The 18,034-nt window shown below is 54.8% G+C and overlaps 1 protein-coding gene across 1 annotated transcript; it reads left to right on the top strand.

Moving 5' to 3' along the window:
- Positions 1 to 9,458: 9,458 nt before the first annotated feature.
- Positions 9,459 to 9,700, top strand: GCG54_00003183 (uncharacterized protein; the record flags this gene model as incomplete). The annotated part of the gene is made up of 2 exons (XM_045403259.1): positions 9,459 to 9,542; positions 9,602 to 9,700. 2 exons carry the CDS (start codon positions 9,459 to 9,461, stop codon positions 9,698 to 9,700), a joined length of 183 nt encoding a protein of 60 aa, XP_045261540.1.
- Positions 9,701 to 18,034: the final 8,334 nt, after the last annotated feature.

Genomic DNA, 18,034 nt, shown 5'->3' with positions numbered 1-18,034 from the left:
TCGGCGGTCTGGATCTTCGGTCGTGAGCTTTCAGAGTTCAACCTGACGTAGTGCGCTTCATCATCAGCCGAACTACGCAGTATGGCTGGGAGGATTCTATGCAGCGCCTTATCGACAGTCCTTTGCACAGCAGCATACATGCTCCAGCCAATCCTCGAGAGAAACAGGCATGAGGCAAACTTTGGTGCTTGTCAGCCCATCTTTCTCCCCGACGCCGTCGCACAAACTCAGGCTGCAGGAGACAAGGTGTGTAGCAGCCGCGGAGCAGAGATTCAGCCCCCCGGATGTAGGCACTTGAGCTCTATCGAGAAGGCCAGGCAAAATCCTTTGTGACTAGGCAGGATGTTGAACTACGCCTTACTCGTTTCTGATGTCCGTATCGACCTTCCCATCCCAATCAGATCTTGTCTGACATGATCTCGACGCTTGAGGTAACAAAGCTGCCAAGACGAATTAGCCTTTGCCCGTCAACCAAGAGGCTCTGGGTGCCCCCATGACGAGAGGCTCGCCCTGGGTGCCCTGCGTCTTGAGCTTAAGTTGTCCAGAGCTCTGAGCCTTGTGCGACCTGTGTCGTGATGTGAGATGGACACAACTTTGTGCCATGCATCTTTGCCGCCGCAGACCGAGATGCTCTGCTTTACCACTCACCTCACCTCACCTCACCTCACCTCGTGTTGCTCATCCCGTAGGCGTTCCCATTTCCCCCGCCAGCCCACTGTTGCAGCGGTGTCCTGGTTTTAGAGTTCGACCAGGAACTTGCAGTGCTAGTCTGGCTGCGTCACGCCAAAGTCTCCAATTCGCCCCGTCCAGTCGCCACCTCCGCCGTAGCCGTTGCTTCTGTCTTGCTTGTCGCTTGTTGCTCATCGCTGCAGGTTTGATACTGAATCAGCGCACTACATCCCACATGCCATACGGACTGCAAAAAGCTTCTTGACCGTGCTTGATCGCGATCCGTCTTCCCCGTTGAATATCGCAGTAGCGTCGCCGTCGCCCCAGTTGCTCCCCGGAAAGAAAAAAATCTCCCGCGTTTGTGCAAGCCTGCCTTTACATGCCTCATCGTTGTTGACGACCGAGTCTTTCGAGATTACGAAGGCAAACATCCCATCGGTAGTTAATAATAGTTCTCTCCATGTTGACAACGACTTGATTAACAACCCGTCTTTGACAGCTTCGGTACCCAGCAAACAAGCATCTAGGACATTAGTGACTGGCAGACGCGGGCGCGCCCACATTCCAACGACGGGGACGGCTTGTTCCAGAAGTTGCAGAAAATAACGCTCGTAACCTGCCCCTCTCTGTCCCCTCTCTTGATCTCCGTCCCGAGTTGTCAAATTGTCAGTGCCGTGCGGGTTGGTTGGCATTGCCGTGCAAGGTGGTCGTCAACTTCGTAAGCGGGCGGCTGCGCCTGTCTTTTGCCCACCAAGATAAACATGGCAGCTCCATGCCCGTTACATTCAAACATCAACCACCTGGGCAGTCTCCGCTAACGCGTGGTCCTGGAGACATCCGTCGACGAAAGCTGCAGCCGGAGTTACATCAACCCGCCTGTTCTCAATGGGCCTGCTTCTGTGGACTCTGTGTCTTTCTCCACGCCGACTCGAGCCTTGTACTTGCCGTTGTGGTGGTGACGGAACGAATTTTGCCCAAATGCTCTCTGCCCTGGCTCTCTTATCGCTGGTCTTGTCGCAGGCCCCTGTCAAAACTTGACATCGCCCGCCCCCAAGCAGGCGTTTGCCAGTTGTACGTACTCTTCGTCACCGTTGTAGCAGCCATTGGAGCACCACAAGGACAGCGGTGCGAGGGGCCCCCCATTGTTTCATGAGCGCCGCCTTTGCTGGGCCTGTTTTGCTGGTCTTCGTCGTCGTTTTCACCCTTTTGACCAGCTCATTGTTCTCCGCCTTCACTGCTCCAATTTAGCTCCGACGCCATGCCAATTGGAGTCGCATCCGTTGGAGATTATCTCCAGAGCTATCAAAATAGAGGGCGGTAGGAGAATAAAGGTTGTCCAGTGAAGGACGAAGCTCATCGCCCCTGTTTAGTCAAAACCGACTTCCCCTCTTTTTTCATTGTGCGGACTGTCTCTGCTGTCAAGAACCGGAAATGCAGCCCCCCGTTTCCCCAAGGCAAGCCATCGCTGTCTTCCAGCAAGCTTCGTTGGGGCATCAGTAGAGGTTGCGCCTGTCATGCCTAAAGGTCCGCATCTTGGCAGTTCAGCACATTGATACGCAATATCTGGTTGAGAATTCTTCCTCCACTTCGGAGGTTGGGATTGAGAGATCTTGAAGAGATCGTCAAGATGGCATAACGCGTCTCTGGGTCGGTCTGCTGAAAACTCCACACTTCGTTCGCAGAACCCGCCGCACATTGGTCAACGGCCAGGGTTACAGCAATTGAAATAAAAAGACTCCAATCCCCAGCGGTGAGAGACCATCTCCCTCATGGAGACGAGAACTGAGAATAGAATGTTGCGGTCATGCAAGTCCGAGTGTTATGCTAAGCCTCGATAAATTGCGGTATTTGCTTCAATCGTAATTAGGGGCAACGGTCAACTGCCTGTCAAAGCTGAGCCGTGGGACTCTGCTGCGGATCACGGGGTCATTGTCATTGTCGGACGTTCGCTGGCCACATCGCATGTCGTGCCGCATTTCCTCCTTCTGTTCGGGTCAGTCTAAAGCAAATGGTGGGGTCGAAGTCGTTTCCTTTTCCTCGGCCTGGCACAAGTGGCCAGCCACTCGGACGACTTGTTTGAATCGGCCGAGACCTACGCCGCTGATCGTGCCGCCGTTCTGTGTCATCGTCTCTTCCTCCCACCTTTCTGTGACATATTGCCCTTGAAGAGCAATCACTTGGAGATGATGAACACCGGAGTTCTTGACGCGAGGACAGGTATCCATTTTGCTGGAGGAGAGACAACTCAGATCGTTACAGCAGTCCCGCTCTCGTGAAATTCTTCAAGCTCGTTGAAGCAGGGGAAACCATGCTATTTGTCAATCGTGGTCAGTGTGTGGACAGGGGCCCTTGGCGGCTTTGTCTTCAGTCTGGCCCAGCAATTCCTCAGTGATGAACAAGGTGGTTTCGGGCATGACATACACAAACCCTTCACCTTCACCAGACCGTCTCGCGCACCGGCTCGCATCCGACAAGGTGCTTCAGACAAGGATTAGATCCATAGGAGGATCCCTCAGTGAGATGTCGCTCATGTGCAGGACTCTTCTTCGACTTCGCACGAATTCGCCTCCCCTGCAATCATCTGCATCTCTCGAGGCGCAAGCGCTGGCAGAGGTTTTCTTTTTACACCCGAGGTCCGTGGGCGCTGCAAAGTATTGGTCAGCATCGAATCTGAAAGATCTCGGAAAGCGAGCGAACTTCACCTACCGCCATGAGGTTCAAGTTCTTTCGCTAGGCCTGGATGATCAAGGGTGCTGTTCTTTGCCGTGGGGCCCGAAGCTAGGAAACGGCCTAAATTACGTGATTGCTGGCCGGCGTCCGAAATGTCCCCTTTCCCACGCAATCTTCTCAACCTCTCAGGATAGGTCAGTCAGTACATGAGACTTCATTTGGCTGACGCCACAGGAGGCGCCGGTAACTAGCCATCTAGCCAGCAGAAGTTGCAGATCATCATGCGTCTTGCGCCAGACTGGTTCAAGCTTCATCCCCTTGAGCTTTCCCCAGACCATAGTTGCTTGTTGACGAGGTTGCCATTTCTTAGCTTGCCGCCAGCAATGTACTCAAACTCACGCGTCATCTTGTCAAGACCCTTTGGCAACGCGCAACCATGCCCCATCTGGTGGCGAGTGCAGCCCAAGCCCCGTAATGTCGTTGTAGTGATCATCATATAATTGTAGCGGCTGGGTTTGTGACGCGAGCTATCTGGCAGACTGTACTGGCGACTGCGCAGATATCGGGATGGTTCCTTGCACAACTACCCCAAGCTTCACATTGCTTTTTCTGCCCCCTGTCGAGATGCTTAACCGCGGATTGCCTGTCACGGGTCGGCCACCACCCGGCGGACCGCCATTAAGGTTGCATGAGCGCACATGCTGCAGTCGACCGCCAGTTCAAGGATTGGCCATGGCAATTGCGTGAAAAGAGAAAAAAGAAATGTGATGATCCCGCATGTCGCCAATCTGGCTGAAATTGGGATGAAATCATTGATAGCGACGTATCCTTTACACTATTTTGGATGAGTCCGTCGTTGGAGAGAGAACGCGTAGACAGCGAAGAGCGAATTGCCAAACATGGAATATGACAGCCCCTCAGTCGGAGGCGCGCTTTCACTCCTCTGCGAGTATGCACTTTGATGCAGGTGTTGCGTACAAGATAAGCTCTTGCAGTGACCATGGCTCATCAAATCAGATGCGGGGTGACTGCAAGCGCATGACTTGGGACAAGACATTGAAATCCGCTTCAAGCTGGGGAGAACTCGTTGATGGGCTGTGTACATAAACGGGGCAGATGGATGTGCCCATCCGGCCACGAGGTGGCATGTTGTACCTCGTCAAATATATTGGTCGGAAGGCGCGGTTTGATATCAAAGTTCTCCCCGTGCTTCTTTCTTTCGTCGTGTTCGATCTGCATCTAGATGGTCATAAGCGACTGCGACTTGTCAGAGACAGATCAAGAACATGATGAGATTTTGGACGGCAGAGAGTCCGTGCGCGAGACAGATGTGGTGTGAGGCGGAATAATGTGATAGGTTGGAGGGAGAAAGAGACTCCAATCAAGCTTGACGGCGACCCTGCAATGTTGACCCCAGTTACACATCGCGGGCCTGCCCTCTTGACAGGAGGCCGTGGCGTGCTAGGTCTTATTCCGATGGAGACCATTGGCAGGGCCTTGTTGACGGGGCTTGCAAGAGGACCGCGAGTGGTGAGTTCCGGGTGGGAAGGCAGGCAGTCAGACCCTTGTCCGACAGGGATGATAGCGCAATGTGGGATTCGACAGCAGGTGCCGGGGAACCTCAACTCGTAGCCGGACATGTCGCTGGTGGAGAGGGCTGAGAGAATCCTGACGACTGAGATTGGTGCTGCAGGTATTGCCGCGCACGTCAGTCGGAGCCGAGAAGCAAGGCATTACTTTGTGCATCGCATGGTCTGGAATGAAAAGGAGAGCATGGCTTGTGGAGCTCCTGACGCTTCTGGATACTGGAGAGCGTTCGTCCATTGGCCGTTGAGACGTATTTGTTGTGTGGTCGAGCAGAAAATCATCCCACGTCTCTTTTTTTTTTTCTGCTCGTCGGCGCCGATGCATTCTTGGTTGCCAAAGCGGGTGTAGAGAGACGCAGCACCTCGGTCTGCTCGTAGGCCAGAACAAGATCCTTCGGTGCATCCAGCGCAGCCTGAGTGCCCTCCTCGCGGCGGTCTTGCGGCTAGATGGCCGGGCGGCACAGCAAAGAAAGGACCCGACTGAGTGGTTCAACCGCGCAGCGGTCATTGCTGACGGCGGCGGAAACGGAAGACAAGAAAAGAGAAGAAGGGCTCCCGACGCCTGCTCTCCCAAGTGGGGTCCAGATTCATCTCATGCAGAGTGACCTGCGGCGCGCGTAAATTGACGATTCCTCATCCTTGACATAGCATTAAGCATTGAGCGTCGAGATGAGTGTGCGGGGTCCGACGAAGAATCTGGAAAATCTGGCAGAGGATGAACAAATTTGATGCTCGAGTGAGGTTGCAAAATGAAAAGGCGGTGGAGGGAAAAAGGCATGGATCAGAGACAGAGGGGCGGAAGGTGCTTGTGTGATACCTAGGTAGTGTATTGGTAGGTGGATAGTGTGGCGGGCTATCTGTGTTTGTGTGTGAGTGGGCTGCTGGCCGACTGCGACGGCCGAGAAGGAACGAGGTGGGGGATTGACGGCCGGCGCAAGCCTACACTAAGGTACTTACCACGCAGTAAGTAGACACGGGAAAGAGGGCAGGGGCGGAAAACGTGGCGATGGAGGGAAGCTGGGAAGCCACAACGGACTGGACTGTGAATATGGTTGTTTGGTAGGGCAGGCTCGCATCTACTGGCGTCACCTCCCCTTCCCTGGAATGCAAGCAAGTACGAACGTCTCATTCCGCCCTTCTTCAGTACCGCCCGAACCAAAACGTGAGTACCTAGGTAGTTTGGACACGGAAGCAGCTCCCATGGGCATGCGTGATCCTTCTTGCCGAATATCGAGTATCGGTCTGCAGCATGAGGAAAGAGACACGCCGCAGGTAGGTACAAGCCACAATCTGTGATGTGATGTGAACGGTGCACCACCACGCCACGGCAAGATCCCCCTCCATGTCCACTTCCCCGCAATGGCCTGCCCCTGAGCCGTGCCTGAACTTCCGGGCCATTCAGCGACCGTCCTTCGTTCCGTCCTTCGTTCCGTCCTCCCAAGCTGGGGCCAATGAACAGCCGCGCTTCGACTCCACACATTTCACCAGCTGCCCTGCGCTTTCCTCTCTTCAGTTCTCGCATGCAACACCATCAACGCATCTTTGTACGTGGTGAACCAAACTTTGATAGAGTCTGGGTCGAAACACCTCCTCAAGTGATCGTCTTTTCTGACCGTCTTTCTATTCCGCCGCCATAGTATCGTCGGCCCGCCCAAACGGCCGTTCTCGCCCCTCTGATCATACACCAAAATCCCGAATGCTACTGCGTCTCCATCAGCCCACATCAAGTACCGGTACAGATGAGCCACGAGATGTCTGTCACTGGTTTGTCCTATTTCGCCCCTCTCGCCGCGGTATTCTGTGCTCGTCCTTGTCTTCAACTCCGATATCTACTGCATGGTATCTGACATGACGTCGCGTACGTGTAAACCAAGAATTGATGGCCCTGACGACGCTCTTCTCCCACACGGTGCACAGGCCAAGCCTGGACTTGCTGCCCTCTTCGAGCGAGCCGTCCTACGTCCTTACGAATATCCGTAGTTCTCTCGCTAAGAACAAAACGTGGCCGGCACCCTTCTCCTTTCCCCTGCCCTAGGCTACCGTGCAACCGACTGATTGATTGTGGGGGTTGCATTCCACATGGGTTTTCATCAGTCCATCACACACATCTGATGTCAACCGTTTACGCTCTGATTTAGAGGAGCGAATCATAGCACGGCGCATCGTGAGGATGGGAGTTACTGGCTAACAAGCAGGGCGCACACTTGAGACTCGAGGGATTAGGGAAGAAAAGTCTCCTAAATCCCTAGCGATCACCCACGCTCCCATGCGTGTCGACTGTCGTAATGGAGAGCGGCCACGCGGATAGAGCTAGGTCGCAGGAGCGATGGTGCCTTTTACCCTGGCGAGGACGGGCGCTCCATGTCATATTTCGACATCAGCCCCGGGTGGGGTGTGGCTCGTTGGTGTCGATGGCATCCCAATAAGGCAATAAATCCATGGCCTATGCTGCAAGTGCTATCCGTAGAGCTAGCTGCCCGGCTGCCCAGTTCCTTGATTTACGTCGCATGGCCATCTTCCGACTGTCACACTTGGGAGTTCCAATCATCTATCTTCCTGTGGAAGACTGTGCCTGAGAATCTTAGTTGAGACAATCAACCGGTGATATGTGTGCACTCCTGCGTGCATATGTCGAGTGCCGGATCAGAAGTGTCTTGCCACCACGGCTGTGGAGGGGCATATCGGTTGTCGACTGGTCCGTCTCTGATATTCTCGCGTACATCGGTTTTTCTTTCACTTGATTCGGGAAGCATCACACGGCAAACCTGCAACATACGCGCGGCATCGAGCTGCGATGCCTGCATTAGGACGGAGTTGGGACCCAAAGAAAGCAAACTACGGTACGGTACGGGCTTGTCGTGATGATCAAGGCCCAAGCTCCTCGCCCGCGAATAGTGCGGCTCGAGACCATTGGAGCTCGCCATTTCCGAAGAAGCGAGGTAACGAAATGCCAACCCAATTAAGGTTGGCTGGTGGTTTCGGCCTTGTGGCGGTTGTTTTGATTACAGCATCCTTCCTCACTCAGGAGGTGAGTAAAAGACATCAAGCAGGAGGAAACATGGGAGATTTGGTCCACTAGTCTCACGTGGGAGCGTTGATCTTCCAGGGCTAAAACGTGGGAGCTATTCTAGGGTAGGCAGCGAATGATGTATCCGTAGGCAAGAGACATTATGTACAGTCAAAGGTTGCAAGAATTGGTATGCCCACAAGGTGATGTTCCAACTAGCCTTGACTTGGACTGGTGATGACCGCGGCTTGCAGCTCAAAGTGGGTGCCTGCGTCCATACTTTGCAGTACGGAGATGTTTGGAAGGCGAGGCAAGCCTCAAAGCAACCGATGGATTGCGAACGATGTAGGTTCCTCAGGCAACTTAGCGTTAAGGTGTTAAAGGGTGCCTCTCCTTTGGGATCCCCAACCTCCTCCAAGCCACTTGCAAAGTAAAGCCTTCAGTGGCTGGGAGAAGCTCCTGCAGCGGAGACACCTTAAACGCAGCAAGGCGGAGCACCGGTGAGCTCCAACTTGTTCCAGAATCCGGCGAGCCAATGAGCGACCCCCATACAAACCACTCCATCTGAAACGGGCACGAAACGGTACGTACTCGTTTTGTGGAGTGCACCAGTCGTCTCACTACACACACATATTCTCTCCTAAAGTTTTTGACGGAAGACAGGAGCGACTTCCTTGAGCGACTGTCGTCACGTCCTTCCTTCCTCACGACCGTATCCGTCACATTTACTCGGTACATGACGTACGGATACCGTGGAAGGCGCGGACGGCCTGTACCTGTGCTTTTCGGGGCAGGTAGGAGCTCAGCAGGAACTGCCAAAGAAGCTGAGTAACAAGAGGGCGGTGTCAAACCATCAAGCCGTGGTCGCCTCACCTGCACAGGGCAGTGGCAGCCTCCATCCCCGCATGCCGCCAATGAAGTTGATGATGGACCACCAACTTCCAAATATGTACACCGCCACCACTTCGTACCACACAACAGTCAGGGACCGGCATGCCGTTCGGCCAGAATACGTCTGGCTGTTGCATTGAGAACCTTCGCCTCCCAACTCCGGGGACCCCCATGGCCCATGGCTTTTTCCGCTACCTGCCAGAAAATTTACAATCATCACTGCCACCAGTGGCACATTCTTCGCCGGCTGATTGATGCTGCCAACAAGCTTGCAACCCATCATCTCGGCCTTACCTCGCATTTGGGCTTAGCCCTCCAAAGGAGTCCCCGGCGGGACGCAGCAAACGTGGCGAGCAGAATTGTTCCCACCGCAAATCCTCCATGCGAGGCCACAGACGCTAGATCGGCCCTCACGAAAGGAGCTGCGAACAGACCCTGAGAAAACGGAGATCAACGAAGCTACGGACAATCGATTGCTCTCTGCCCACGGCATCCAGTTCCTTTGGCTCCCCAGCAGACCGAGATCCACAACTTCCTTGGACCGCTGAGCGAGCAGCCCAACAGTCTCGACATCAGTCCAAATGACTCTCTTGCCGCCTGGCAGGATACGAGCTGGCCTGGGCCAGCCAGCAGAAATGACCATCGCGCGGCGCCTCCGGCTAGCCGACATTGATGATCCAGTCCAACACTTTCAGGTTGCCAAGTCCAAGACGGAGCCTGCAAGAATCGTGGCACAGGGCTCGCTGGGAGTTCATCATATTCTCGTCGATGGGACGAGCTTGCGGCTGTCACTGCCAGTGCCAATGCGGCCGCCGATACCAGATTCATGTCGACGGCTTTCATCACACGAGGCACCGCATATCCCAAGCACCTCTAAAACACTGCATCGGTCGCATATGCGGCCTGCGGATGTGGCTTCCCAGTGCTGGCGAAACACTGGCCGACCTGCGACGTTCTCTCCCACAGACCATGTGTTCACCTCTACTGCGTGAAAGGGTGTGCATTAGCTCGAGGAGAGCTACCCTCCGGCAGCCGGTCTCACAGCAAACTTTGCATCGCCTCGTCGAACTGAACCACAGCATGGAGTTCCGAGAAGTGTCTGAAGAGCCAATCGCCTGCCAGGACGACTCAAAATTTGAAAGCACCAGCCCAGTTCACCCTGAGTTCGACACCAGTCTCGGCTGAAGAGTGGAGAATCAAACGAACTGCTCTACCCGGGCCAAGCCTGCCTGCGCGTTCAACAGAGAAGTCTGCCACGAACGGCTGTAGAGTCTTCAATGAGGCCTGTTCTCATCGCAACACGGCCCGGAAGCCCTTCGCATGGCCGCCTGCTGGCCTTTCCGTCGGTTTCTGCTGCAGATCCTCCAGCCTCAAGATACTTTCTTCTTCTTCCCGACGTTCCTAACGCACAACCCAAAACTGACGAATCATGCGTAAGATGGCTTGGAGACACACAAGAAATCTGGGACTCGGAATATGGGATGAAGCGCGCGTACGGTTCAGTGACGCTGCGCTTCCCTCCTCGACTCGACTCAGAGAACTACCGTTTGACACCTAGGAAATTCCCAAGTCCTATGCCGAACTCATGTTAGGGCAAGGAACCATAATAATCACCGCATATAGGGGCAGGATGGAGCTTCATGCAGGTTCCGCCCGTATGCAGGAACGCCGGGCTCGGCCAATGGTTCTCGTGTAGCACCATCGACGCCCCATCCCGCATCGGTGCCCGAAGCTAGCAGTGTCTGACTGGCCGGCTTCTCTCGACTTTGGGTTCTTTGGAGGAGTCGCAAATTACAAGCTTCTTTTTAGCTCCTGATGGGAAAACGCCCTGAAATTGGGCAGATATTCTACCAAAAATGGCTTTCGTCAATCTTGCCAGTCGACAAGTGAAATCGTGGTACGGCATCTGGTCTGGATCGGACTGGACCAGTCGATTGCCTTCGGGGGTTTGCAGAACCGGAGTCCGCTGCTCGTCATCTCGTTGGGGCCCTCGCGTTTGAAGGGAATGGCCTTTGCCAACCGCGGGTCTGTTGCCCTCCTCCCTGGCCCCTTCACGTTCTCTCGTCGAGAGAGACCCAGGCCGGCCAAGTGGGCAGCGGACACCGCATCATCCACTTCGTCCACGTCTCCATCAACTACGGTCCTGGCATGTTGCGACTCGCAGATCGTCTTCCGTCCATCCCAAGTCTGTCATGCCGGGGGGGCTGGACTGCCCATGTCGCGCACGGCCTCTTCCATACCACCCTGTCGACGGTTAGCTCGTCACCGCCCTGAGCCCCCCCAAGTATCACGCCATCTTGTCGTCTGCCGCGGTGTTCCCTCTGTAAAGGCCTGGCAACTCAGCGGGGTGTTCACCACGCGAAATTCGTTAACCCCAGCATCTGCAGTCTCTAGGTACAGCACCACGTCAACATCGCTTACAACACACAGACGTGCAACCCCTACGGACCAGCTTTCCAGCAGTGGACAACAGCGAGGAACAGTGGCAACGGGTCCCCTACCATGCGGGTGGGCAAAGCCAGGGCAAGACCTGAAAATAAACCCAGTGACATGAGCAACACGACGCCTCACGGTTCCTGACGATAGCTACACGTGTATTCGTCCCCCGGCTGGCTGACGAAGGGTCCCCAGAGACCGCGCATCATCTTGTCCTGACAGCTAACAGGGAACAACGGATCCTCGGCTGTCGGTGTTTTTCTCGTTGGTACACTTCAGACCGATGTTCTCGAATGAGGCTCATCACGAGACCGGGGGATGCGGATAGCAGTGAAAAGGACTAGGTGAGAAACGTATCCGAGCCTGGATAATGCAGATATTGCTCTGCAGGGACCGTGACTCGCGATGCAGACCTGCAGCGAAAATCACTGCAAAAGAACCCAGCTCCTAGCGAGGGGTTGCACTTGCGTACAGCAAAGGACCCTCCGCAGCTGCGGTGTTTTGTACGGCTCGAAAGATGAACTCGGCGGTTCGACATACCCCCTTGCGAACCCATTGCTTACATACTTCGGATCACTCCTGAGACCTGTATGTGTCGTTATGGTTCAGTAAACTCAGTTTGTGGGGGTTCCATCAGAGGGCCGGATGGATTGGGATGCCTGCTGGCGTCTGAGCCAAAGCCTCCATGAACAACTCCTGGCCTCGGCTGGGATTGATATCAGAGCAAAGCCGCATGGGTCAACGGATGATTGCGATGACTGCCCATCCGGCAGGCTGTGCAACCAATATGTCGGCGGTGACGAGGATGTCGTTCTCGATTTGGATTCAAGGCCTGAAGGTCTTGAATTGGCGGTGCCGTAGGCCGGACTTAGAGACCGAACAGCACATTCTGACGAGTCCTTGAATGCCCAGCAACGGCAGCACCCTTGCGCAACAAGGAATCGTACATGGAACCATCGGAGTTGGTCCATTTTTCGCTACTATGGCTCCGGAGAAGCACTCCAGAAAAAGAAAAAGAAAGGAAGGATATAACGGGTCTGCTCATGTTCCAAGCTTCTCGAAGCTGAGATTTGACCTTCGGTCATCCAGACAACTGGGAACACCCCGAGAAAGGTCAATAAAGAAATTTGGATACGATTCGTCATTGTGCGGCCAAGAGAAGCAATCCAGAAGTTGCAATTCGACAACCATCTCCTTTTTCTGCCCCCAAATGCCGAAGAGGACTCCGCCGCAGTCGGAGGCTTCTGTGGACTTGAGTGGACGACTGGATGATAACACCCTGGTGAAACTGGATCGACGGCCGATGCGGCTGGCTTGGCTGACTGAAGGGTAAATTTTTGGCGCCAGTGCCTGAAGATCCCCCATCAAAGCAAAAACCACAAGCCATGTCTTCCCAAGGGTTGACCTAGTTTGACAGCGCAACATACACAATCAACAACATGATACTCTGTAATAACCGAGCAATCAAGCGGAAGCAGAGAGAAGCCATCTGTTACACCTTTTGATTATCTACTGAGCGGGCGTTGACTTGCAAGCTAATCTTCGACCTTCCTCCTGAGGAACAATTACTGCTGCTAACATTACGTGGTGGATGTTCCTTTGGACATAGTTATTTGCAAGAACCTCCACCAAGGTATCGCTACAGGCGGACAAGAATCCTAAAGATGGGCCATGACTTGACGGCCGCGTTCTCTGAAGCGCACCAGTTGAATGTGTGGTGTCAATTGACATACCAAAGACCTCCGTCTATTTGACGGCGTCATTGCTGGATTACTGTCAGCAATTGATGACTACGAAATCAGCAAAGCAGGTTAAGCGGGACCAAGACTGCCAGTGCCAGGCTCGATACCTGGCCCAGGCTCCCTCCAACCGTGGGTGCACATCAAACACTGACAGCAACATCCTTGGCATGTATTTTTTCTTACCGCTGTGGGCAGTCTTCAACATCAATGCTACCTTGGCCTGGCCCCTCTGAGATATCCTTGACCAACGTCGGCCTGAATGTGGGGGTTCGATGCCCACTTCCCTTTTGCTTCAGGGAAGGCAAGAGCGGAGCGGAGAGGGGATGGTGAAGGGTTTCTTGCTCGACGGATCCTCCTTCAGTGGAGGGAGTGCGCAGGGTCAGGCACTCGTATATCTACACGTTCACAGGGATCTTGGCATGGGTCAGGGGTAGCGAAGAAGAAGAAGCATCATGACAAGCATGCTTTGCCTCAACGCGCGCAACAGATTGCGGGCCAGAGCCGGCTGGTGAACCGGCTGGCAAGTAAGACACCAAGTCTGTATTTGTTTCCGTGGCGGTCGCCGGGGGCTCAAACGGTACATTCGGGAGCCGAAAAAGATTTCCTGCTGAGTGCGGATCCGGCAGTCGCTGCATATCAGCATCGTCGGCCTCAGCGAAATTGATCTATGCGATGTTTGGAGGGTACCGTTGTGGACTCTGAACCATGGTCGAGACATTCGGCGACGCAAATGCGCCTCCCGACATTTCGATACGTGAAAGAGTCGCGGAAATTCCATCTCTCCTTTTGCGAATTTCACTCGACGGGGACTCGGCCAGAACCGAATTATGATAGCTGACGCCGGCGGGTGTTCGGCAGAGTTCACTTGTCGCATGAGGAACGGCGCGAGCTCTAGAGAGCTTCCAGCCTCAAGTACATACACCACATTACGGAGTGCAGTCCGAAACTACAGATACACTCCCTGGCCAAGAACACCTCTCTGCGAAGACACTACGGAGAGTTGTTGTCTTACCTAAGATGTTTGGGGGCAGAGTCAGTTACGGGAAACTTGGTGACGTCGACCGTCTCGGGCTTGAGGGGGCTTGGGGACGGACAGACGCCTCCCTCTCTGTTCTGGTTACTTACCACCCCCCGTGGGCGACGACGCAGTTCCAAATGGAGCAGCAAAAGGATGTCCAATTGGTCAATGACTACCGCTTCATCCATTACAGCGAAGAGGGAAATTTCCGATGCCGGTTACGGGCGTCGTCTCGTCCAATGGAAGGGGGCCTTGGCTACCAACCAAGCAACATCAGTCCCAGTCCAATGGAAACCGCTGCATCATCCCACGCCACGCCGCGCCCTTCTTCCTCTCTGGCCAGTCTTGGGTCTCCAGCACGCAACGCCCTGCCCTGCCCTGGCACGGCACGCAGCCCTGCTGCCCTGTCCTTCTGTCCGTCCGTCTACCCTGTTGCGTTCAGGTAGGTAGAGTCAGCTTCGGTCGAGCTCCAGCTCAGCTATTCTCAGCTGTCCTCAGCGGCGGGGACTCCTTGCGTGAGGTTATCAGCTCTCCCTTGGACTCCTCATCGTCTCTCTCCATGATCCATCTGCTTCGCCCCAGTCCTCGGCTTCATGTCAAAATTCAGTCCCGACTGCTAGGCTCGGTTCCGGGAGCCCTGCGTCAAAATTTCTTCAACTGCCCTTGCAGGTCCTTCTTCGTCTGGGGCTATCGAGCCCAGTCACCTGAAGTTGTGAGGCCCTGAAGCTTGAAGGTTTCTTTCTCTTCCGCGGAGACAAGCAATGCCTGTCAAGATCCGCACTCATTTCTCCAGGCTCCATTGCCCACCGCCCTCGGCTGACTTGACAGCGGCCTTTGCCGCAATTGCAGCGCACTGAGCCAGGCCGGGGCAGCCTGCCTCTGCCCGCTGGCCTGCCCTGGTCTTTGATGCCCCTGCCCTCTTTGTCCGTGGTTTTGCGGATAACAGAGTCCCAGAGTCTGCGAAACAGAGAGTCACGACAGTGGACGACCGTTGACAATGGCCCAAATTGCGTCGTGTTGGGCGTCAAGTTGCAACGGCCACGACTGCGGAGACGGATGCGCGGCTCTCTCTTTGCACCATGTCAGGGCACTCTCACCTCACGCCGCACACCGACCATGACCCCAAGTACCTCCAACCCAGGTCAAGTACATGCGACACTACTGGACTCTGGACTGGTCCGTCTGGTCATTTGACCAGTGCCCGTGGATGCTGCTGCTGCTCGACTGACTCGTTTGCGACCTTACGCGAACGTCCGTTAGTGCTGTTGCAGTGTCTCATGGAAAGTGAGACCGTTTCCACCGTGTCACTGCTAGAGAACGGCGCTGCAGGACGATGGGCGCTAAAACCAACTAAACTGCTACTGTACGACAAGCAGAAAAGGCAATATCCCATGAGATTTCTCCGCCGTTGCGACGCCATAGGCAGGCCATCTGCAAGAAGATATCTAAGACCATCATGGAACACCAAGACGAGGCGGTTTAGCGACAATATAGTGTTCCGCTGTCTCAGAATGCCACGTCCATTACGAAATTTCCCACTGGTTTTCGGGTGCTTCAGGCAAGTCCGCCAGCCCTGTCCGATGCGACAGACGGCCTTTCAATGGCACCCGAAAGATACGAACCCAAGGATGCCATCGACCCAAATGGGAGACATAGGGTCGGCAAGTGTGCAAATCATCGAGGCCAAGAAATCCTTGGCGCCGTACGCCGACTCGGCAGGCAAGTGGTTGTCCAGCCGCCTGGCCCTTTACTGTTCGTAGCTGCGTATCTGCGACTATTGCAGATCCCGTTCAGCTGCAGCGTTGTCCGCATATTGACCGCTTTCAACTTACAAGTCAGCTGGCAAATGTCCACGCCCCAGATATCTCAGCTCTGCACCACACAATCACCAAGGACAAAGAGGCAGCCAGGTCAGTGACTTGACACAGTTTGGTACGGAAGAACACGGGAAGAATGCCGAGCTGCGAAATTGAAGCTTCAGCAAGACAAGCTTGCCTTTCAGGACGAAGTAACGTCGAGATGTGATGCAAGGCATGCCAGATGAGGGGGGCTGGAGAGGAGGAGTCGAGGGCGATCCCTTACCCAGGGGCCACGCCCGCACCAGTCTGCGCGCTGGCCCTGAAAGGGGTCCTGGAGGCAGTCCCCCCCGCACCCTAGCACCTAGTCAGGAACGAGCATTCTAGCCCTGAGTCTGCAGCGGCGATGGCGCCCAAGAGTTGGACAACTCGAGGGATTTCCCCACGACAAACGACGGTGGTGTAACATTGTTATCAATGAGAAATACACCACGGCCGGCTCACGATAATGCCCTGCGGCGCTAGGCCAGCTCTCTGCAGGGGAATGGGGGTCGCATCTCATCACATCGCCGTCGGCAGCTGACCGATCATGAGCTTCACCGTGGCCTCTGAGCCAAATCTTAAGGTTGCATTGGGCCATCGCCAGCTTGGCAAGTCGATCAGGCACTACTGCTTCGCTGAGCATGTTGATTCGAAGTTGGGGATGGCACGTCCGGATTGCCATCGCCAGGCCCACCAAACACGAATATGGCGTCAACAGCGTATGAGAAGACTTCGCGGGGCGTGTAGGGGGGAACCCAGAAGAGAGCCTCTCACGCATTGATCAGGTATGAGGATCCGGGATCAGTCTTGCCGGAGGGCAGGGAGATCGTCTTGAGGCTCAAAATCGTTTCGACGATGAAGCTTGAAGCCCGAAGCTTGAGGTTGAGGCCATGGTGCGCACAAGGCACGACGCCATCCATTCTGAGCGCAACAGTGACACGGTTTTGAATACGTACTTTTTACGGCGGTATTATTCAAGGACCAAGACGGACGGCAAAGGCAACCCCCAACCCATGGACGCCAAGACCCGGATGCGCCTGACCGAGCCGAGACGGAGGAGAAGCCCAGAGGATTCCCACTCTGCAAGATGGACTGATTTTATGGAGAGTGTATCATTGCAGGCCGGCAGCGGTGGTTCCAGCTGTCAACTGGAAATCAAACGCGGATCACCTACTGGTTGAGAGCTTGACATGTGAGGATTGAAACATCTTCAACGGCGAGTGAGCGCCCACCTGGCCGGATGTCTTCCGCGGGGACTTTCTCTTGTATCGACATGGATGCCGCCGCCCTTAACTCCAGCCACCACAATATGTACTGTACACACACACAACGCCCTGTCTGTCGGCATGCATGCTGGATCTGGTACAACGGCATCCTGCGCACCCCGAACACAATTGCTGCTCGACGGTGGCTGTTCTAGCTGACACGTTGATTCCCCCTGACGCTAGTAGCAAGGCAACACCAAGGGCTAGGTACTGGCTTTTGCGCGCAACTCATCACCACCCATATCGCGACAAAGACAGCGAGGCGGTCGGTCACTTACATGGCCAACATCGCAGGCTGCGTTCAAGGCGGGGCTGCAGTGATATGATGGACGATAAGATTGCGTACCATACAGTACACAATGCGGCTATATCAGCTTTGTGGTATTAATCACCCAATTCAAGAAGTACCGCCCGCAGTTCGAGCACCGGGGGTCGCATATCGGATGCCGACTTCGTCCCTGTGTCGTTGAAGCCTTGTTCCAACTCCCCCACTCCTAGCAGAATAGCTCGCCGACTGGAGTTCTCATGGACGCTAAACATCAGACCTATCGGAGAAAAGACTCCTCACGCAGGTGACTGACATCGCTCCAAGGAGTTACCTCGCCCGGCTTGTTATGCTGCTGCACAGAAGAGCAGCCCTTCCTTGCTATCGCCTGCAGGAGTTCGCAGCAAAACAGCACATCACAATCCATCTACAATGGACACGAACATGCAGTATTGCAACTGCCGACCGCGCCGAACGAACAACTCGACTCTGCGGGACTCTTCGAATCCAAGCTAAACGTCAATTAGGGCTTTCCCCCCCTTCTGCCTTCTCTGAGGGAAACGCTACAGTGCTCCCACCTTTCACTCGCTACGCGCAAGTAGCTGCCCTAATCAATCATGTCGTTCGAGCCTGACGCTTGCCACCAA

The sequence above is a fragment of the Colletotrichum gloeosporioides genome (assembly GCF_011800055.1).
Source record: "Colletotrichum gloeosporioides strain Lc1 chromosome Unknown consensus_63, whole genome shotgun sequence".
Lineage (NCBI taxonomy): Eukaryota > Fungi > Ascomycota > Sordariomycetes > Glomerellales > Glomerellaceae > Colletotrichum > Colletotrichum gloeosporioides.
The sequence above is the reverse complement of the archived record's forward strand: the minus strand, read 5'-3'. Positions and strand labels throughout refer to the sequence as shown.